The sequence below is a fragment of the Dendrobium catenatum genome, unplaced genomic scaffold, assembly GCF_001605985.2.
Source record: "Dendrobium catenatum unplaced genomic scaffold, ASM160598v2 original_scaffold_61322, whole genome shotgun sequence".
NCBI lineage: Eukaryota > Viridiplantae > Streptophyta > Magnoliopsida > Asparagales > Orchidaceae > Dendrobium > Dendrobium catenatum.
Window position 1 is genome coordinate 225,896 of NW_021379772.1, and position 23,459 is coordinate 249,354.

A 23,459-nucleotide genomic window follows, 5' to 3' on the forward strand; every position below is an offset into this window, starting at 1 on the left:
TTGATCTAAAACTTCATTCCTTTAGGAGAGGTACGATGCTGTGGGTAGTAGCACTATGGTGTTGGGTAGATATTTTGTCTAGAATTTCAAAAGTCTATTTCATCAGAATCTAGCATTAGGTAGACATTTTATATTAAATTTATATCATTCTCTAAAACCTATATTATCTATATTCATTTTAGTTGTCCTGGAGAAGGTGAAGAGAAGATGAGAAGAAAAGTGAGGAAAGAAAGGAGAGAGAAAGCTAGTTTTGGAGTTCATAGAGTTGATTTTGTGCATCATATTAGTTGGGAAATTTGTTTATCTGCAGGTAGCTATCATTACCCAACCTCTATGTTTATCTCTGATTTTAATGATATTGTCTATACGACATTTCCTCATTTTAATTTTTCCAGGACTTATAAATATTGAAATATCTTGATTTCTATCAAACTGTCATTGTTTAATATTTAGTATGTTATAGTTTTATTTATTTTGACCTATTGATATGATCATAATAAATTTTTGTTCAATATTTCTATATTCAACACAAGTGCTTTTATAATCCTTGTAGAAATCGTAAGGCAAGAGCCTTCGGTCAAGAACAGCTGCCGGAGACAGAGAAAAAGAAGAAACGGAAAGACAGAAATAATATTGTATTATTCAAATCTTTAGTAGGTACAATGTCTAGTATATATAGGTGAATAGGGTATATATTTAGTACACCTGTAAACGGCTGATTGGTCATAAGTATAAGCTATATGTCTACAACTAAGCTGTATCCTAATAGCCCCTGTCAAATGGATGATTCTATATGAATAGTCAGTTTGGATCTTAATTCCTTGAATCGTGTAGTCGGGAGTGGCTTAGTGAGAATATCGGAGATTTGGTAGGTTGTGCCAATCGGAAGAAGATAGATCACCTAATTTTGAATGTGATCGCGAACGAACCGGTGATCTATTTCTATATGCTTTGTGCATGCTTAAAACACCAGGTTGTGCGCGAGGGCGATGGACGACATGTTGTCGCAGAAGAGATCGATCGGTGGACTGTGTTGAATGAAGAAATCATTGAGCAAACGCTTGAGCCAGATAGTGTCAGCGGTCACTGCCGCGAGATCCCGGTACTCGGATTCTGTAGATGAACGAGCCACGGTATTCTTCTTTTTGACGACCTACAAGATGAGCGTATTGCCTAAGAAAGTGCAGTGTCCTGTGGTGGACTTCCTTGTGGTGGGATCGCCGTCCCAGTCGGCGTCGGAGTAGGTAGATAGAGTGAGAGGGCCGTGGAGGATGGGTAGACCAAAATCCAGGGTCCCTTTGATGTAGCGTAATAGTCTCTTGAGGAGGTAGCTTTGCTGCAAATAGGGATCGTGCAGATATTGAGATAGCACATTGATGTCTTGAGCGATGTCTAGACGAGTTAAGGTTAGATATTGAAGTGATCCTGTAATCCTCCGGTATGTGCTGGGTGCGGAGAGAGTAGCATCCTCGGGTACCTGATCCGGTATTTTAGTATAGGAAGGATTAGAGAGAGGATTGCATTGAGAAAGATTGACAGATTTTAAGATAGAGGTAGCATAAGAAGATTGAGACAAGAAGTAGTTATCTGATAGTTTTTGGATCTTGATTCCAAGGAAATGATGAGCCGGGCCAAGGTTCTTCATGTTGAAGGTCGAATGCAGTTTTGATAGGACGTTGGAGATGGCTTCCTCATTGTTGCCAGTAATGAGAATGTCGTCGACATAGACCAAGAGGAAAATGTGAGTCTGATCTTGGCGAAGAGTGAGCAGAGACGGGTCCGCTTTGTTGTATTCAAAATCAATCTGGACGAGATAATTCATGAATGTTGTATAACATTGGTGCGGCGCCTGTCGTAATCCATATATGGATTTGCATAGCCAGCAGACATGATCCGAATGATTGTTGTCAGTGAATCCGTGCGGTTGAGCCATGTAGATAGTGTCAGTGAGTTGGCTGTGGAGAAACGCATTGGAGACGTCCAACTGCTGCACCGTCCAGCCTTGAGATAGAGCGATCGTAAATAAGACTCTGATGGTGGGAAGCTTGGCCACCGGACTAAACGTCTCGCCATAGTCTATACCGTATTCCTGCTGGTTTCCCTGAGCCACGAAGCGCACTTTGAATTGGGCAACCGAGCCGTCCGAGTTGAATTTCTTTCAGAAGGTTCATTTACAGCCTAGAACTTGTGCATTGGGAGGAGGTGGTACAAGGCACCACGTGCCCTATTTTTGAAGGGCTATAAACTCCTCTGCCATGGCCTGCCGCCATTCGTGCTGTTTGGTTGCTTCTTTGAAACTAGTGGGATTAGGATCAGGATCAAAACTGAGGGAGCCGTTGGCAAGAAGGTTAAAACGTCTCAATGGTTTTAAAGAGCCAGTTTGCGTCCTGGTGATCATGTGCTGTTTTGGTGCCGGTATGGTTGGTTGTGGACTGGTTGCCGGAGCTGGATGATCCGTAGAGTTGTTGTGGCTAGGTGATGCGTTCTGTTGTGGCATGGAACAGGGTGCTTCAGTGATGGATTGCGGTAGGTTGGTAGACTGTAGTCTGAATTCCAAAGCTTTGGACGCGGGTAGAAGCATAGAGGGCGGGGGGGGGATATTCGTGACAGGTTTCCGGGAAGTAGAATACATTTTATTAAAGGGAAAGGAATTTTCAAGAAAAGTAACATGGCGAGAGATGAATAGTTTGTTGGAATCCCTGTTAAGGCATTTGTAGTCCTTGTGACTGTCCGAGTATCCCATGAAGACGAAGGAGCTGGATTTTGGTTGAAGTTTTGTACGCGTGTGCTGGGGTAGAAACAGAAATCATTCACACCCAATTGTCCTGAGGTGTTTGTAATCGGGTGTGATGTGGAACATTAGTTGCAGTGGTGACTTGTTATAAGTACTCGGAGAGGGCATCCGGTTGATCAGATAGACTGCCGTGGAGCTGGCTTCGGGCCAATATTGGGGCGAGACCGAGGCTTTGTGAATGAGAAATCTGAGTGTTTCTGCAATGTGACAATTTTTACGTTTAGCCACCCCATTTTGTTCAGGGGTGTAGGGACAAGATGATTGATGCCGTATGCCTTTGGAAACAAGAAAGGCTTGCATCTGGTGATTCATGAACTCTTTCCCGCCGTCAGTCCTGATAGTTTTAATCTTGCAATTCATTTGATTTTCAATAAATTTGGTAAAATGCATAAACACATTGGTAACATTGGACTTATGCATAATGGGAAAAATCCATGTATAACGGGAGTAATCATCTATGAATATAACGAAAAAATGAAAGCCCTGAATGGAGGAAATTGGAGACGATCCCCATACGTCTGAGTGCAATATTTCAAGAGGTGTGTGTGTTCTGGAATTAGAGGATTCAAATGGGAGCTTGTGAGTTTTACATTGAATACATGTAATACAAGGATCAGCAGAATGCTTAATATGTAAAGTAGGATTGCTTTGAGAAATTCGTTGCAGAGTCCAGAGATGAGGATGTCCAAGCCGGTCGTGCCACATTGAGGTCGAGTTCTTGGAAGCTTGAAAAGCGGATTTGTGATGCTTTGCTGTGTCCGTCGGCAAGATCTTGTAGAGGCCGACGCTACATGGAACTCGTAGAAGCTGTTAATTTGTCGTCATATCCTTAAAAATGAAAACCATGGGGTCAAAAGTAATCGAAATGTTGTTATCTTTAACGAGATGAGAAATATATATTAGATTATGGGATATGTCAGGAACGTGAAGTAAGTTTGATAAACGAAGCTTACGATTCGGGGTGGAAAGAATGCCCGTGCCCGAGTGAGCAATGGGAATGTTTCTTCCATCCCGATGAAGACGCCGTCGGACCCAGGGTAGGGAGTGGATTGAGATAGGTTGTTTGCCACATTTGTCATGTGCGACGAGGCCCCTGAGTCGAGGTACCAGTCATACGATGGAGCATCGGAGTTTGCCACCAGAGCATTGATTTGTTTGGGTGTATTCGTTTGCGGAGTATAGTTTGCGTTCATACGGTGCCAGCAAACGTCGGCCGTGTGTCCTTTCTTGGAGAAAATCTGGCAGGTGGGTGCTTGCTGGTTCTGTTGTCCAGAACGGACGTTGGGGTTTTGAGCGTGCATAGAGCGACCTCTGGTCTGGCGTCCGCGTACCCTGCTTGCATACAGAGCGGCCTGTTGCAACGTGTCATGGGAGCTGCGGGTGGCGTCGGCGTTGATGTGAATTTCTTCTCTAATGAGCATCACGTATAGATTTTCAAGATGAATAGGAGAGGGTGAGTTGCGGATGTACGTCTTGAACGATTGGTACGCCAGAGGCAGGCCGTTCAAGATGTAGAGTATGATATCTTCGAAATCTATGGTGGAGACGGCGGATGCAATTTGATCGACGAGTTTCTTGATCTTGGTCAAGTACTGGATCATCGAGAGATTTTTCATGGAGACATGATGAAGCTCGTTTTTAAGCTGAATCACCTTAGATCTGCTTGTTTCCTAAAATTGCCTTTCAAGAACTTGCCAAATATCGTGAGTGGTATCAAGATGTAGGATGTAGGGCAGCACTGTCAGAGAGATCGTCGAACAGAGCGCCGCCTGAAGATTCTGATCTGTAATACGCCAGTTCTTGAGTGATGACGCCACAGATGGATCGGACGAGTCTGTGGAGTGACTAGGTGGAGCAAGAAATTGATCGAAGTCGTTTGCGCGAAGGAGCTTGAGGATCTGATGGCGCCAAATCGGATAGTTGTCGGAGGAAAGTTGATTTGGGATGAGGGTCTTGAGATTAGAGACAACAAATTTGAGTGAATGTGAGATTGGAGAGCTTTCGACCGGAATGATGGAAGGCTGCTCGGTGGTGGAGGAAGAAGCCGAGTGGGAGGTCGCCATTTTAGAGAGAACGGAGAAAAGAGAGGCCTGATACCATGTAGAAACTGTAAGGCAAGAGTCTTCGGTCAAGAACAGCTGCCGGAGACGAAGAAGAAGAAACGGAAAGGCATAAATAATATTGTATTATTCAAATCTTTAGTAGGTACAATGTCTAGTATATATAGGTGAATAGAGTATAGATTTAGTACACCTGTAAACGACTGATTGGTCATAAGTATAAGCTATATGTCTATAGCTAAGCTGCTATCCTAATAATCCTCATGTTCTATTTCTATAAAATATACATATGTATCCATTTTGAAATATTTGATAAAATAATATTAACTTGAACAACTTTATTGTAGGTAATTAAAAGTAATAAACCTATATAACCATATTTAGTTCTTTAATCTTTCCCCAAAATTTTTCTTTGATGTTCTTTTATTTTTCACCTTATATTTTTTCTAAAAAATTAAATTTTTGGAAGAAATACTAGTTCAGGATCTCAAATCAAGTTTTCTAGGTTTTAATTTTTTCATCCATAAAATTAGTAAGCATATCTTTTTTTTTTTTTTTTTTCTCAAAAATTTACTTTCCAAGTCTAATACTAATTTTAAAGTAATATATGTACATGCTTATTTTAATATACCCATTTTATATGATTTAAAGAGTTATATTTTAAATCATAAATAAAATATTTTTATGTTAAAAAAAAAAAAAAATAGACGGGCCAGACATATCAACTGGTAGAATTCCCCTTATGTGGTTGCTCAATGACGTAGCATTGTCTTGGCCTTGTAGTTCAACAAAAATTAGTTTTGATTTGACCCAAATTTATTCGAACGTAATAGTGAAATCGAATGCCATTGAGTTGATTTGTTCAATTCAAGTCCAATTTGAACTTGACACGTTCAATAGAAGCTACATAACCTATTTCGGGCTAATTGGAATTAATTGGATGTCAGATTAAGTCATTCAAAACGACTCCAAACTAAATTCATAAAATTCCACATTATTCAGGCTCAATTTAATTAAATTGACATTCATTAAATCAAAGTTACTCAATTTGGATGCAATTCAAACTGAATCAAGATGTTTTGAGGCGATCAAAATAAAATCAATGTCGATCGACGCAAATCGATGCAAGTCGACACTACTCCAAGTAAAATTGACTCGAATAAGTTTAATTTAAAAACAACGGCTTCGATTAATCCAAATTAACTGATCTCGAATCCATCAAAATTAAATCAACATTAACGGGGTTAAATTGATCAAATGGAGCTATCATAATTTAATTTAAATAAAATTCGTTGAGTTAATTTTTTTTTAATTTAAATCAACAATCTAATATCTTTTAAAATGCTATATTTAATGACAACATTAAAAAAGATTGGGCGGTATTATTTTTTTTTAATATTTAGATCATTTAAGATAAACAAAAGACTCGAACTTAAATGTTTTAGTTTAAGCCTAAGCCTCGATGAGTAATTTTGAAGTCTTCGAAGGGTCAGTTCAGGCACATTTTCACACGATTACGGGGAAGCACGGGAAGGATTTTGGGTATTAAAGTATTAGCCTAAAGTCGCCCGTTAAACGATCTTCGATCTCGCCACATCATCACCACGTCGGATCTTGACTATTCTAGTCAAAGCATAAGTCGCCCTTTTAACGGGCGACTTTGCCTATTTTTAAATTTTTTTTTAAAACATGCTTAAGCTCTTAATATAATTTATAATCATGCTTAGTCTTAAAATTTTCCCTAAGATTTTTGGGTCTTATCCTTGCAGTTCGTGAAATACCCGCTGTGTTCGCCTCCTACTGTGCGAAGCTAATCCCTCTCTTTCATTCCTGCGTTTCCCCATCCTCACGTCCAATCCTAAGGTACGCAGAAGCTTGCCGCTGGTCCTAACCCCGTCTGTGCCTTCCTTCTTATCCGATTAGCTAAGCCCAGAACAACAGGAAATGGTAAACCCTCTTCCTCTTCTTTATCTTCTTGCTCTTTCTCCATCTTCTTCTTCTTCTTCTTCTTCTTCTTCTTCTTCTTCTTACTACTTCCTTATATGTATTTGTTTGAATCTGGATGACTGGAGTTGATCATTTGAGATTTTATGTTTATTTGAAATCTGAAATGAGTGTTTCTTGAGGATTAAAACATCCCTAACTTTTGTTCCTCTTGGCATTCTCTTGATTTTATTTTCCCAAATATATGGCTGAATTATATATATCACAAGATTTTGTGTCGAGAAGAGATTGATTGCTATTTCTTTCCTAAAGCCAAGTAAGAAACCATTATAAATTTTCTCCGATTTGGACTGTGTAATGGGCCTTTTAGGTTGTCTTTTGAAGGCCTTTCAGGTTATCTTTTGAAAGTGAGCTATGATTAGAATGATATTCTTCTCCCACATTTTAAATTTGAAAAAAAAAAAGAAGAAAAGAACATGATTACTCTTTTCTAAATCTTGAAAGAATGCATAATTTGCTGATTGTTGTCTTCTCAAGAACGGCTTTCAGCTTTTGATCTTTCAGTCGTGCATCTACTGTGAGTTAGGTGAAGCCTACTAGCAAAAATATAACTAGCAAAGTATAGAACATAATTATGGTCAATGAAAGGCATAGCGACAATATTTATTATATCATAAAAATCATAAACATTTTAAAAAAAAAATGTCTAACCTAGAAGTCAGAGATTATTAGATATTAAAGTAGATATCATAAAAATCATAAACATTATACAAAAAAATAGTCTAACCTAGAAGTCAGAGATTATTAGATATTAAAGTAGTTTAATGGTGCACATTATATAGTAGCAGCAACAACAACATCAAGCCTTTATTCCACTACATGGGGTGGCTACATGAATTCTTTTTTTTTTTTCATTGTGTTCAATTAAGAGTTAAATTCTCATTTAAATCTAATAAAGAAATGTCATTTCTAATACTAGATCTATTACTGGTAAAATTACACTCCATGAATTCAGTTTTAGATCTACTCAAACAAAAACTTTTAGACATTATAAAGAATTCCTACACTAACTAACAAAGTGAATCAAAGCAAAAAGCTATCGAAAAGCATAAATCAATGGTCATGTGACTCGTTAATTTTGCAAGCCATTTGATTTTGATAAAATTCTATGTGTGCCGGTAATTTAAATAGAATGAAAATAATCAAACTCTAAAACATTGTTGGAGATTATGAGAGGGGATAAAATACAAACCTAAATGAACCGATAAAAAAATTTCTTGAGAGGAATCTCACTATCCATCGTTTTTGAAGGAGCTGCTACTGTCGGCAGTGCAATAGCAGTATGACAAGCAGGCAGTGACAACGTGAAGAAATCAAATCAGGGACAGGTTGGCGTTAAAGGCGATCCATTGTGAGACCGGAAATGAGAGCAGTGGTTGCTATGAGAGATGTGGCTAGTTGAGGCCATGGCGCGGAAGCAACGTTTTGTTTTTTAATTTGGGGATAAAGGACTCAAAAATATGTGTTGTCAAGGGCATTTAATTTTTTGAAAATAGATAAGAATAAGATCCCCACTCACTTTATGTCAAGATAAATATTTATAATTTATATTGGAATTAATGATATATATAATATTTTAAAAGTATATTAATTTTACTATAAAATTAATATTTTAAATTCATCTTAATACAAAATGCACCATACTTGAGGTATGCAGAGAAGGTAATTAAGATTGTAAGTTATTTAATTGATTTAATTGTGATTTATTCCTTAGGTGAGTTATAGCAATAGATAAATTTTATTTGTATTTTGATAAGGAAATTAGTAGATGTTATTGGATTTAGATGTTGTGATGTTTTTTTTTTAATTGATGATTATCATTATTGGAAATATTTATATTTATTAGATTAAAATAAATTTATCAACTTACTTTGCTCTACTGTGTTACTATTGATTTTCTTTTAGGCATAATGGTCGGGATGTGAAACTCTACTACTTGTTCATAATGGCAATAAGATGTTTGGTGTTGCTATTGATAATGACGAGAGCCCTTTCACAGTCTTTTGATATGAAGAAATTTCTGAGCAGCTATAGTAGTATGATTATTCTTTTTTTTTTTTTCATTTATTCCAATAGATTGAGGCATCTTTTTCTCATTGTGCATTGGATTATTAATATCATGGCTTAGTTTGAAATTTGATTTTCTTGAATTGTTCAATTTTTATACTTTCCATCTTAGAAAAGTGCTTATTGAATTTTTTATGTTTATTGAATTTTTTATGTCTTTTTTTGCATTCTTGGTAGGAGAATCCTATTACTAAGAAAAAAGATAAGAAATCTCTAGTTGAATTTTATAAATTGGTTCCCAAACTTTCAGACGTGGATCTTCTTTCAATATCTATTATATGTTGGAACAAATATGGGAGTTTAATGCTATTTTGGCTTTAGAAAACTGCACATACAATCGATAGGGGAGAAACACAGTATTTAAACAATTGCTAGATGCTTTTGAAGCTATATGAATGCTAAATACCTGAAGTACTGGTCTCCACAAAATGTCTACCCAAGCAAAATGAGGACCTAAAAAGAAATAGGTATATTGGTTATTTATTTATTATAATTACAATAAAAAATACTTAAAGACAATAAAAAAATTATCGTATTTTTAAATTATTTTGAAAAAAATACTTGTGTTTTAAAGTTTCATTACATTCTAAGTTAAAAAAATTTCACTAAATTGATTATTTTAAGCAAGTATAATTAAACAATTTAATTTTGTAGTATGTTTAGTTTAGGGGTGATATTATCTTCAATTCTCAGGCTAATAAAAAGTCAAGTCCAAATGACTTTGGCTAAACTTAGAATTTAATTTTTTAATCCCACATTTGCTCGAAATTAAAATTATTTCTATTTGAGTTGACTTGATCAAAATAATTCATTTTCATGTTGACACAAAGTTAATTTTTAATTAATCTATATAAATATGCATATTATATATTCCACATAACTACTCATTTTGAGTTAACTTGATCGACATTCTATCGGATTGGGCCAACTTGAAATCATCTTTAAGTATAGTATGGAGTTTGAAATTATCTTTAATCGAGTCAAAATTGAAGTGATTTTTGTGTTTCGAGTAATTTAAATAACAATATTTATTATCACCTATTCCACGTTTTTCGTCATCTATGCTCTTTTGTCATTTACTAGATTTATATCTCCGCATCTCTTCTTTTGTTCTCTTGGATTCATCCTCTCCATCCTTAAGAAATAATACTCAAGATTTTGTTATTATTTCATAACATTGATTAATGTTTTTAAAGGGCTCATGCTTTTGATAGGAAATACTTGAGTTCTCAAGTAACCCAATAGGAAATACTTGAGTTTGCAAGCAAACCTATCACTAGTTGGTGAAAACAACGCGAATAATGCAAAAATCTGTGTGAAATCAGCCTAAAATTGATGAATTACAATAAGGAAATCAAAGCCAAACAAACACAAATCATGATACAAGCGATCCTCAATTTGACAGGAGGATCGTTCCCTCCCAATCTCTAGTTAAGGAATCTAGAGCCCAAGACGCCAAGGAACTACAAGAGAAAACAAATCCAAGCATCCCCCCTAAACCTAGCTTCTCATGCTTTTAAATATCTCCTAATACAAGCTTCATAATAAAAAACAAATTCAAATTGACCTCCTCATGCTTAAATCGCACTCTCTCTCTCTAATTGCCGCCCTAGGAGGGGGGGGGGGCTCTTGTTTAGGCAGTGGGAACCAAAGGAGGCAGCTTAGCCCGCCTCCTAGAAGTCCGAATCGGCCCCTCCTAGGCTGGTTTCGGCTGAACCGTAACAATATCCCCTTCCTAAAGAACCATGTTGTCCTCAAGGTGGAAATTGGAAAACTGATGTTTCACCCTCTCATTGGGTTCTCACGTGGCATCATAGTCCGGAAGATTTTTCCACTTGATTAGCACATCTTTAGCTCCATTTTCTTTCTAGTGAACCCCCATGAACTCTAAGAGTTCTAGAGGTTATTTTCAATTTACCAAAACATCTTTACACAAGTTGGTACCACCGGGCCCAGCTAGGCATTCCTATTAGTAAGTCATTACAATTACTAGAAGGTAAGAACATCTAGGAACTAATTCAAGGTGAGGAATTCCCATCACCTTTAAATTCTTAGTAAGTCACCGGTAACTCTGGGCTGGCTGTATAATTTCCAATGACCCTTCTTAACTGGGATACATGAAAAATTGGATGTATAGTCGCTGTTGGTGGTAATTTTAGGCGATATGCTACCGCTCCAATTTTCTCCAATACCTCATAAGGTCCAAAGTACCTTGGGCCAAGCTTCTCATTCCTCTTATTGGCGACTGTCATCTGCCTGTATGGTCGGAGCTTCGGGAACACCCTCGCCCCTACGTCGAACTGGACATCCTTCCTATGCCCATCAGCTTGTTTCTTCATAATTTGTTGGGCTCACAGCAGATGCCTCTTTAACTCTTCTAGCACTCTGTCCCTTTTTTCCAAGTACTCCATTAAAAAAACTGGAGTATTGTTACTCTCAAAGTGCATCAAGTGAGGTGGATCTCTTCCATACAATACCTTGAATGGGGTCATCTGAGAAGCAGAATGATAAGAGGTGTTATACCAGTACTCAACCCATGATAGCCACTTCGCCCATAGCTTGAGTGCCTCCTACATAAAGTAACTCAGGTAGGTCTCCAAGCTTCTATTGACCACTTCTGTTTGGTCATCTGTCTATAAGTGGTAGGTGGTGCTCCTCTTCATAATTTCCCCTTATAATCTAAACAACTCACTTTAAAAATGACTGAGGAACACCTTATCTCTATCTTATATTGTCGTCTCTGGCACTCCATGTAATCTGACCACCTCTTTAATAAAAGATGAAGCCATTGTCACCTATTTGTAAGGATGTTGGAGGGGAATGAAATGAGTATACTTCCTTAACCTATCTACCACCACTAGAATCATTGTGAAATGCTCTGAACGGGACAAACCATCTATGAAGTCCGTGGATATCTCCTCCCATACTCGTCCCGGTAAAGCCAACGGCTGTAGTAGTCCTCCTGTCGACATAGCCGGGTATTTGTTCCTCTGATAGATATCACACTTGGTCACCATCTCCTCTACATCTCTATGCATCTCCTTCCGATAAATCTCCGAGGCTAACCTCCTGTATGTTTTCTGCACCCCTGAATGGCCCCCATCAATGCTTTCATGAAACTCTTAGAGAAAGTTTGGGATGTGGATTGAGGTCCGGGGCATCACAAACCTCCCCTGATATAGCAGTTTGCCCCCCTCCAATGAGTACCCATGATGGCTACCCTCTTCCCTCGATAAATCTATCCTGATCTTTCCCAACTCCTCATCTCTAGCGCTCTTCTCCCTAATGGCCTCCCAATACAGCATCAAAGGAATCGATACTGCCTGCAGCTCCCCCATACACCTGGACAAGGCATTTGCTGCCTTGTTCACCCCTCCTAACCTGTACTAGATTTTGAAATCATATCGCAATAATTTGGACAACCATCATTCATGCTCTTCCGCCACCATCTGCTGCTCTAACAAGTACTTCAGGCTCCTCTTGTCTGTTTTGACAATGAAATGTCTACTTAACAGGTAGGGTCGCCACTTCTAGATGGCTAAAACGATGTCCATCAACCCCTCTTATAGACTGATTTCAGCCTGGCTCTTGCTGTCAATACCCGGCAATGGGTCGACGATTCTGCACGAGTACTACCCCCAGTCCGTATCTTGAGGCATCTATCTCCACTATGAAAGCTTTGGTGAAGTCCGGTCAAGCTAAGACTCATAGATGTCAATGGTGTAAAATAATGCGCGGCGCGGCGCACCTACGGCGCCATGTATATGGCGCGACGCAGGCGTTCAAAATGGCGCGCTATTTGCGCCACATGCGCGCCATGGCGCATGGCGTATGACGCAAAATAGCGCACGCCATTTGTTTAATTTTTTTTAATGTAATTATAATTTTTTTTTTATATATATATATTTTTTTATTTTTAAGATAATATATTTTTTAATTTTAAAATATATTAAAAGTGTTAAGATAAATGTTAGATTGCATATTTTTATTTTCTTAATGCTATTTGCTTTCATTTAATTATATTTTAGTGTATGAAGATTGACTACTTGTTGGACTTGAAATTATGTTGGATTGTTATTTATTTGTATTGTCATTGTTTGCTTGTTATTATGATAGTTTGTCTTTTAGTTTAATGATATTTCATATTCATACTTATTATTTTATAATTATTTTATAACTTGCGCCATGTTCAAAATGACGCGCGTCGCACCGTGCGCTATGTGCAATGGCTCAAATAAGACCTTTGCGCCATGGTGCGCCATTCGCCAGTAACAAGTATGCTAAGACTGGTACGGTATTCATAGTCTTCTTTAGTCTCTCAAATATTGTTGTGGCTGCCTCTCCCCTTAGGAACCCATCTTTCTTCAGCTTCTTTGGCAGTGGCCATGCAATAGTGCTGTACCCTTTTACAAACCTCCTATAGTATCTCGTCAATCCTAAGAATCCTCTCAACTCCATCAGATTCTTAGGTAAGGACCACCTCAACATAGCCTCAATCTTGGATCGACTTCCACCCCTTAGACATAATATGACCTAAATACTCCACACTGGTCTAGGCAAAGTAAAACTTCTTCAGGTTGGCCCTCAGCTGATGTTACTCTAGGACTCCCAATACCAACTTCAAGTGCTCCAGATGCTCCTCAATTTTGCTGTACACCAATATGTCAACAAAAAAATAACAGAACAAACTTCCGGAGGTACTGCTTGAACACTCTGTTCATTAGTGTTTGGAAAGTAGCAGGGGCGTTGGTAAGCCCAAAAGACATCAAAGGTCATCCTCTTGCAAATGTCTAGTGAGAACATCCAAGACTAAAGCAAAAAGATATGGGCTTAAGGCTGATCCTTGATGTAACCCAACCGAAATAGGGAAATACTTGGTCAATCCACCTTGTGTTTGAACACAAGTAACTCATAATGCCCAAAAGACATTACCAAAAACTCATAATGCCCCTCGTTTGTCCTGAAGGCTATCTTTGAGATATCTACCTCCCTCATGCGGATTTGATAGTATCTAGACTTCAAATCCAGTTTGGAGAATATCGCAGCTCCATATAGTTCATCCCAGAGCTCATCAATCACAGATATGGAAAATTTATCAGGTACTATCTCCTTATTCAATGTCCTGTAATCCACACAAAACCTCCAGCTCCCATTTTTCTTTTTGACTAGTAGGACTGGACTAAAGAAGGGACTCACACTTGGTCTGATGATCCCCACTTCCAAAATCTCCTGAATCAGCTTCTCAATTTCATCCTTCTGAATTTAGGAGTAATGGTAGGGTCTTACACTAATCTGTGACACCCCCTACTTTAAAAGGATTGAATGCTCCTACTCTCTGGGTGGTGGTAAATCTTGAGGTGGCTTGAACACCTCACTGAACTATTGTATGAGTGGTTGCACTGCAAGAGGAATGTCTCCCTTTTCTCCCATACTGACTCTCTCCAAGCATTGCAATTCCACGATATATCCACCTCCCACCTCCTGTATGGTTTTGATCATGGATTTGAGAGATACTCCGGCCCTGGACAACCCACATTGTCTGAATCACCATTCTCCTTCCCCCACTACCAGTTCCATCCTCAATGCTTCCTAATTTATCATGGTCTCCCCCAAGGTTTGCAGCCATTTCATCCCCAGGTTGACATTTGTACTCACCAACTCCAAGGGAAGAAAATTCTCCCTCACCTATATCCCCTGAATGGTCAATTACACTCCCCTACAAACTCCTCTACCCATTTAGCCTCCAGTATCCATTAATTTCATCCCTAGTAGATCAACAATCTGGGTGGATATAAAATTGTGGGTTTTCCCACTATCTATTAACACTACCACCTCTTTGCATGCTATCTCTCCCTTCACCTTCATAGTGTGATTCAGGGTGAATCCTACTACGGAGTTTAGGGAGACTTCTGCCAAATCCAGATGCAACTTCTCCTCTTCCTCCATCTCTAACCCGCTTCCACCTCCTCCTGCTTCCTCGTCATCACAGACGGTGAGAACCTTAAAAGTTCGGTCCTTACATTTATGCTTCGGCATGTACTTCTCATCACATCTAAAACACAATCCCTTCTCCCTTTTTCCGTTGTATCTCATTCACCGTAGCCTTTTGAAACTTTCCCCATTTCTCCCTCCTCCAGTTCCCTCCTTGGGCACTTTGTTAAGACTCCCTGTCACTGGCCACTTGGGAGCTAAGAAGGTGGTGGTCATCCTATACGATCACCCTCAGTTGCTCCCCCTAGTCCCTCTCTCTAGCTGCTTTTGATCTTCCACTAGTTGGGCTAGCTCCATGGCCTCCCCCAGGTCTCTTGGCCTCATCACTCTACCAGCTGCTCCTATCTCTAGTTTAAGCCATTTCATAAAGTTCCCCTCCAGCACTGTCTCAGAAAGCCGGTCCAATCTATTGGCCAAGTACTCGAACCTGTCACGATAATTCTGCCACGGTCCTCCTATGTTAAGGTAAAGAATTGCTAATAGAAGTCTCCTCCCCTACCATTTCAGAAACATTCTAGTAAGCACTCTTTGAACCCCCTTCAGCTCCTGATGGGTTGCCTCATGTCACGCCATTGGTACCACGCCAGTGCCTTCCTCTCCGAACATAGTCCTGTCGTCGTGCGCTTCTCTTCCTCCGTCAATCCGTAGACGAAAAAATATCATTCCACCTCGTAGATCCAACCGTGGCTATCCTCTCGCTCGAAGATGGACATCTTCAGTTTCCTCACCTTCAGGTCACCTTCGTTGCCCCTGAATTCATCATATTTACCCATTCCACAAAGAGGAGGTGCTTCCCTATTGTAACGTTCTTCCTTCTGGCGATTATAGCCAACCCCCTCATCAAATTCTCATCTTCTTCTTTCAAATTCAGCACCTCTGCGGTAGAATTTCTCTCTTTTCCCTACAAAATCAACAGCCCTTCTTTGAAACCTTGTGCTCATCTCCTCCCTAGAAAATGATTCTCATTTTGAACTCAAAGCAAGACACATGCTTTACTACCTGATGCATTAGGGTATAACACTCATCTAGTCATGCCTTGTTAATTGAACATGTTTGGGAGGTGTGTGATGCTATGGACTCACATTAACTTTCTTTGGCTATGAGCCAATGGTTCAACCCAAGTTTAGGTCTAAGGCCATCTGTGTCCGTTTCACCTATTTTGTCTCCATTTTGGCATGTTTAGATTGCAGTTTATTATCACTTGGGTTAGTTTAAGTTTTATTCCTTCATCTCACATGAAATTGATAAAGGAATATTTCTTGCATATAAAGAATTTGGATCTAAGCTAAATCTAATAAACAATGAATTTTTGGAATATAGATAAAAAAAATGATTTAGTTTCTAGTCCCCAAGGCATGCATTTGTTAATGTATTATGAGCAGTTGATGTTGGTGACTTGAATTTTAATTTGTCTTCAACCTCGAAGTAAATAAAAAATGCTACCTATAATGTGAATATATTTGTGATCTTGTTGATAAAAATGCCCTAAAATAAAAGGCAACATGTTCAGTTGATAAAGCACAACATTTGGCATGAAACTACATCTCAAGGAAACTCAAAAGAGCTAAAATAGTGCTCAAGTTTATTTGTTTGGCTTAATTGGAGACTAGACAAACTCATAAGACCCTTGGATATTATCTAGTATGTAGTTGTTCAAACGGCTTGAGATGACTCCAACATACCTAAACTAGTAAAATTGATTAGTTTGAAGTGAGCTGATGGGTTTTGTATGACCTAGCTGATTCTCCCTCTAATGTAACTATAAGCTAATTATGAGGATGGATGCTCAATTTGGTGGTGGTGGAGCTGTTCTTGCTACTATAAAAATTAGGTTTCAAACAAATTGACCCCTTGACTTCACCTCACAATGATAGACATATCTATGACCTCCAATTGCATTGGTGAGTGCTCTTTTCTTTTTAGTTCATTCAAGAAGATCAAAATTTCCCTAGGTCACATTGCCTTCAATGCTTCATCATTTTATTGTGTTAATATTTGCTTTTGATACATTCATTCAACAAATGCGAATCTTTTCAAATTGTTCATGTCAATTCATTTCTTAAAAATTTGATTCGTCACCATTGATGTGTTTTCGACATCATTGACTATGATGCGGCCATTGATTTGAGATGCTTTTAGTGTTGTCTATCATTTTCCCCTTATATATTGTTCAAACAACCTTTACTAGCCTAAAATAGCTACTGTTCAATTGAAATTTGATGAAAGGAGTATGTAATCTCCATCATCCTTTTTTAAGGATAATTATTAAGAATAATTTAGATGAATAATAAAATAGCTTGCCATAATTATATAAATATGGCTCATTTTCAATTTATTTGGTTAATTTTCTATATCTTCAAATGGATCTAGAGAATTTCATTATCATTATCAATGGACTAGAGGGTACTTTTTATTATTCCATGGCATCTAGGTGACCGTCACACAAACATTCATGGTCTAAATATTGCTGTCTCATTTGAGTAATTAATGCACTTGCATTTGTGGATCAAACTTGGTTCTTTAGCACACTATATTGCTCCTTCGTATGGTGCTCGTGCTATCTACCGACAAGCTTTTCCATCATAACAAATAACAAAGGATGTACTACTCATTGCCACCATCCGAAAGCTAGGTGACATTCAAGATTACAACGAGCAATGCATTATAATTTGTGCTGATTTGAAATTCCTATTCTCCTTGATTGTGCTTGCACATAGAGCTAAGTAACATATGACTGATCTGGTATCTTAAGAACTCCATAATTATCTTCCATCATGAAACAATTTTTAGTTTACACTATTTATAGTGAATATTATATTTCATTAAGTCTTTGAATATGATTATGTGAAATTTTCACACCTTTTTATTAGTAATTAAAATTAAGTTCTTTTCTTTCATGTGTAGTTATTGAATAGTTTAATTCTGGTTAATCCATTGCTGATTTGTGTACTTGGTGTGCTCCATTTTTTTTCAGCTGAAGGATCTAATCCTAAGGTCGCTGCTAGACTATATAAGCCTCTTATCACAGATGATGGAAGAATTTACACTTGCTCAGGAAAACATCTTTTTTCATTTGATAGTAATGGCACAGTTGTCTGGATTATCCCCCTAGGTTATTTATCAAATGCTGAAATTTCTCCAGTTGTTGATGATAGAGGGAAGGTATTTTTACTCATATGCGACTTTGCTCATGATGCAGTTTTGTATAGGATTAATGATATTCTGTCATCTCCTTTTAAGAATAATACAATTTTATTACCTTTTTTGTGGTTAATAGTAGAGATATTATATAATCGATGATGGAGACTAGAGGTCGTGCTAATTTATACCGGGTGGTTGTTTGGTTGGATTTATTTAAAATCCATTCATTTTAGAAATGCAATGTATTTTTGTTTTCACTAGTTATTTGGTTGGTTTAAAATAAAATAAAATAAAATAATTTTTTTTATTAGGATACATTAAATAATATCTCTATTCTCCTCTCTTATTTTGCTGGGATGGTGACAACACGATTTTGAGGTTGTTGACAGGGATGACAGTGGCAAGGTAGGCTGGTTTAGAAATTATGATGGCGGGAGGTTGAATATTACAGAGGGAGCCTAGGATAGTGTTTGTGTGGGTTGGTGTCGCCAAAAAATTAAATTAAAGAAAAAAGGTGGGGGACAAAGATGGCAGTGGTGTCGTGGGCAGTTCATGGATGCTAAATACACAATTTTAAGGCATGACTTTGGTACAATGATTCATTTGGAATTTCACTGATTTTGATAAATTTGTAATACACAAAAAATGGGGTTTTGCATACAACAGGAGGAACTACGCAAACTAATGTGTTGTATTAGTAAAACAATCCTTCAACTATTTTTAACAATGCAACAACTATTAGGAAAGGTTTTTATTTATTGAATTTATTACCTCTTCATAAACCTTTCTTTTGGATCATTTCTATAGCAATTTTAACATATGCTATCCCTCTGTGATACTAGATATTTCCACTTTGTATTAACTATAAAGTGTGATATATTTGAGGGATGTCATAGAGCAATATTTTGGTTGCTTCAAACTCTACATTGAGGTGAAACACGAAAATAGTTTATCTGCAATGCAAGTGTATATATATATATATATATATATTATTATTATTATTATTATTATTATTATTATTAATCTCCACTTTGGAGGGTGCATCATGTACTAGAAATTCTATGTGATCCATTTCCAATGATCAAAATTATGATTCTTCTTTTTATTTGTTTGGTTAAGTGATTATCCATCTTTGCAGATTTTTGAATTAACTGAATTACATTCTTTTCCATTCTTGTTAGATCTATTTGATTGCTGAGGACAGGATTTTGAAGGTCACACCTTCAAATATTGGCAACTTAAAGTTTACATCAGAAGTCATTTTTGGGCCAAATTCAACCATTGGAGGATCAGGAGAGATTATTGGTCTTTCAATAAGTATATTGTATGCTTCCATATTTTTGACTATTAAGAATCGGGGACTCTTTGCACTCTCATTTCATGGGAAGTTATTATGGAGTGCTGGTCCTATTCTTTATCGATTTGGTTATCGCCAGGGTTGCAAAGAAAACTCAAGGGATTGTTATTTTTGTTCAACGCCTGTTGTTGACCAATGCGAGGGAACCCTCTACGTAAAGTCACTATCTCCCTTAATTTTCTTTCTTTAGTATATCTAATTTTTGATTAATCTCTGAACATTTAATCTTGTTAATCAAAGTTAAAATATTTAATTAGAGTCATCTCTGGACATGTAGTTAATTACAACAGTATTAAAAATTAGCTGTGGGTGTTTGAAAATTAGGCATTGTTAGGTTTATTTTGTGAAGGGAAATGCAAAATGTCAAGTCTATCATTAAAATGAATCATGCAAATAGGATACATTTATTGCTGAGGTTTTCGCAGCTTGGTAAAGTTTTTGTCTTGCCACACAATATGTCAAAGGTTCTATACAGAGAGGTTGCAAAATTAGATTTTGTTAAATTTATCATTCTTTTAGTTGATGCAATAAGCAGGTTCCTAAATATTGATTTTAAATTATTACATCCGCTACTAGTCAGAAGCATGCACTCTAACATGCTTTCTTCTTTTGTTTGAAAATGCAAATGGTTACAAATTTACCATTTATGCTTCTCCACTTCATTGGAAAAATATAACAAGCATCTAGAATTTCATTAATTCTAATCAGAGATGTTGTTCAATGAGTTCCAATTATTTTGGGCACTTGCAGATCCTCAACACCGAGGGACAGCTGTATTCCTTATATATGCGGACTCACCACTTTAGATGGGTCCATGATTTCAGCTCCATTGACAAGTTTATGACAAGTATACCCGGAAATAATGGTCTTCTATACGTGATATTTCCTAGAAAGGCTTCAGTGATTGCGCTTGATGTTTATTCTGGAAATATTTTGTGGCAACAGAGTTTTGGTCCTTTGGGTACAGAGCAGAGCTTGCCAGTGGTGGATTCAAATGGTAACTAACCATTGGGTATTTCATGCATAGATGCAATCATGAAATTTATTAACTTCATGCTTTCAACTCAAAAGTTAGAATTTCTAAATTTCTATCCAAATAATTTGCAAGGCTGGTTATCTATTGGCTCACTGGATGGTTATTTGTACTCCTTCTCACCTACTGGTGAAGTGAAGCAGCTCCTTAAGTCAACTGCAATTGATTCAATCATCCAAACCAGTCCAGTTCTAGACTGCTCAGGATTTGCTATTTATGTACTGCAAACGAGGGTGATAGCAAAGTCAATCCGTGATATTGGGAATTGTACCTACATTTCAGCAATGAAGCCAGCAAGCCTTGTGCTCACAATGTTGACTCCTGCTACAGGGACTGTTTATTGGACTGGAAATTATCCCGGTAAATGCTACTTATATTTTTAATCACATATTTAAATAATGCTAGGATTTGATACCATCTTATCTTCATTGTCTTTCAGGTGAACTGACTAATTTTCTGTCCAATAGTGATCTACGCTATTTTACAGTAGATGAAAGGATCTTTCTCACCTTCCTATCTTCTTCAAGTTGAGTTTTGTTTCTGTTACCTTTAAGTTAAGCTTCTAAAATTCTTCAATAACCATCATTCTCCTCTTTTAAGATGGTAAAAAATGTATATAATATGTAAATTTCTATGATTTTAGCGATGTCAACATTCCAAATTAGGTCCTTTCAAATATTGCATTTGACGACTTGAATATATTTTTTTTTGTTTTTAATGCAGGAACTGGCAATACTTTGCCATGCCACACCATGAGTAAGATCCTGTGATCATGAATGATCCTATGATCATGAATGCATTCAGTAAATCAAATTCTACATTACTTTCTATTACTTATACTTTTTATTTGACATCTTTATGCTTTTAACTAGGCCAAATAAATGCTTGGACCTGCTCACAAGCAAAGCCCAAGTTGGTTAACATGTATACAGGTAAATAAGAGTGCAACATATCCTTTAAGCTGTTTTATGAGAAACTAACTTCACCTTTTATCTCAGGCAATGAGGGAGCAATCTTGCCTTTTATCTTCTTTCAGCTTGCAGTGTTAGTTCTGCTAGCTTTCTTTGTCCGCTTCTGCTTCGTATTTTGGAGGAAGAGAAAGCTCCAAGAGCATGGTCTCGCGATGTTCCTTGACAAAAGGGTAAGTTTAAGGATCAAACATTTCAGCTTACATGTAACTTATACAGATTTAAGATCTAACTCCTTTTTTCCCGGAACTTGAATTGATTATTAGAGATCATTACACCATAAAAGGAAGACACTTGGAAGGATGATATGTAAGCTGGAGCAAAGGGAAGAGGAAGACACAGACGCCCATGAAAATCTGGACCAATTGGGAGAGATGGTTAATATAAAGAAGGGGATCGAACGAAAGCTATCGACGTCCTACAGTTTGGGCCGTGACACCGTCATTTCGCAACAAGGATCAATTTTGCCATTATCTGATGGCAAGGACAGGAGCCATTCATTGCACAGTGCAAGGAAGGAGGATGTAACTATGTTTAACACTCTCAGTTCCAGTGAAAGTGGAAGCAGTAGTGATGATAGCATTGATAGAGAGAGTAGGCAGAGCTGGGGAGAAACTGAACAAGTGGATAAGGGCAAAGCAGTTGTTGTGGGAAGTTCTTCCTCAACAAGTAATTTGGAGTCCGAAAATGACAGTGGGGAGGGATCACTAGTGTCTTCATCTAGCTCAATGGTCTGCATTAATCCTATGTTTTCTAAGCGGTGGATTGATGGTTTGGGTAGTGAGGGTGGGCAAGGAGGAAAATGTGGCTGAAGAGGAGGACGCTATCTTCAACTAAGAGCATCTCCAACCGAACTCCAAACAGTTGCTCGCGAGTTCCAGCCGAACAGTAAAACTTCTGTTATTTGCTTGCGGGTGAACAGTGGGACGCCAATATTGGCGTTGCATTGTTTATCTTCGCCATTTTTAGTCTCGGCCGAACTTGGTGAAGAAACGCGTGAGAGAAGAGAACGACAGTTGCCTTCGCAAAAGGGGGCAAAATGGAGTTCGATTGGAGATGAATCACGACATTTTTTAGTTTCACGACATTTTGGAGTGAAAAATGAGATTTTCAGTTGGAGATGCCCTAACTAAAATCCTAAGCTTTAAATTCCTTTTTTTTTTTTTCGTTGATTAGAAACCTAATGCCTTTATAGTCTTGTTTTGTTTTTATATTTGTTCTCTGTTCTAGCTTCAGTTAAAATTTAAGTTGTTACCTATGTTTTGTAGTTAAACCTGTTACTAGAACATCATATGGTACTAAATTTTATATTGAGTATTATAATAAGCCTAAGTCTAACCCTTCAAAGGTTTACATGTACTGTGACAGTTCAAGCAGCATAGGAAAGTGCACAAAATGTGATAGATACGTACATATATGTATAAATCATTTTATTTCTTCATTGAAATTGTCAAACGAATTGTAACAAGCTGGTTTCGGTAGTTTGTTTCTATTAAAAAATTGCAATATTATTTTATGTTAGAGTTTGATGAGGATATTATTACCCAAGCAATATTACAGTTCATATATTGAGAGGCTATTTGGTTGGAAGCATTAGATGTGTAGAATAAAATGAATATATGGACTTTTTATTAAATAAAATAAATGTAAAGGCACTTTTAAGGGATTTGAAATCCTCAAAAGCCACCCATTTTTTATGTATTACAAAATTTTTAAAATCAGTGAAATTTCAAATGGATCATTGTTATCCAACCTGTGCCCTAAAACTATTGTTCACCATTAATAAGCCGCCCATGGCACCAAACTCACACAAACGCCAACCTAGAACTGAAAAAATTATTAGGTCCGGACACCTGGCCCGACGACCCGACCCAGACCGGAACCCGATATTGCTATGTTTGGGAATTGCTAGGTATTGCTCGGTATTGCTTGACAATAATGAGAAATGTCGCTTTTTCAAGGCCTATACCTAGCAATACTGAGCAATACCTAGCAATATCGAGCAATACCTAGAAAATCGGGGTATTTCTAGGTATTGGACTTA

At 37.5% G+C, this 23,459-nt stretch overlaps 1 protein-coding gene across 2 annotated transcripts; it reads left to right on the forward strand.

The window, feature by feature from the left end:
- Positions 1-6,597: 6,597 nt before the first annotated feature.
- Positions 6,598-22,768, forward strand: LOC110112937 (protein GAMETE EXPRESSED 3). Of its 2 annotated transcripts, XM_020845326.2 has the most exons (11): positions 6,598-6,801; positions 8,764-8,894; positions 17,891-18,078; positions 19,239-19,568; positions 20,165-20,411; positions 20,523-20,807; positions 20,887-20,973; positions 21,171-21,203; positions 21,320-21,379; positions 21,446-21,588; positions 21,682-22,768. In XM_020845326.2, the coding sequence occupies exons 2-11, from the start codon at positions 8,804-8,806 to the stop codon at positions 22,225-22,227; spliced, it is 2,010 nt and encodes a 669-aa protein (XP_020700985.1). In that variant the 5' UTR covers positions 6,598-6,801; positions 8,764-8,803; the 3' UTR covers positions 22,228-22,768. The 2 variants fall into 2 exon arrangements, with proteins under 2 accessions (XP_020700985.1, XP_020700986.1); XM_020845327.2 differs by lacking the exons at positions 8,764-8,894; positions 17,891-18,078.
- Positions 22,769-23,459: the final 691 nt, after the last annotated feature.

Bases quoted from the DNA above. Each gene is read 5' to 3' on its own strand.
- LOC110112937 (XM_020845326.2), top strand. From the start codon at position 8,804: ATGGCAATAAGATGTTTGGTGTTGCTATTGATAATGACGAGAGCCCTT. The intron at 20,412-20,522 runs GTAACTAACCAT...ATAATTTGCAAG, and splicing joins GCCAGTGGTGGATTCAAATG to GCTGGTTATCTATTGGCTCA. The intron at 21,380-21,445 runs GTAAATAAGAGT...CTTTTATCTCAG, and splicing joins GTTGGTTAACATGTATACAG to GCAATGAGGGAGCAATCTTG.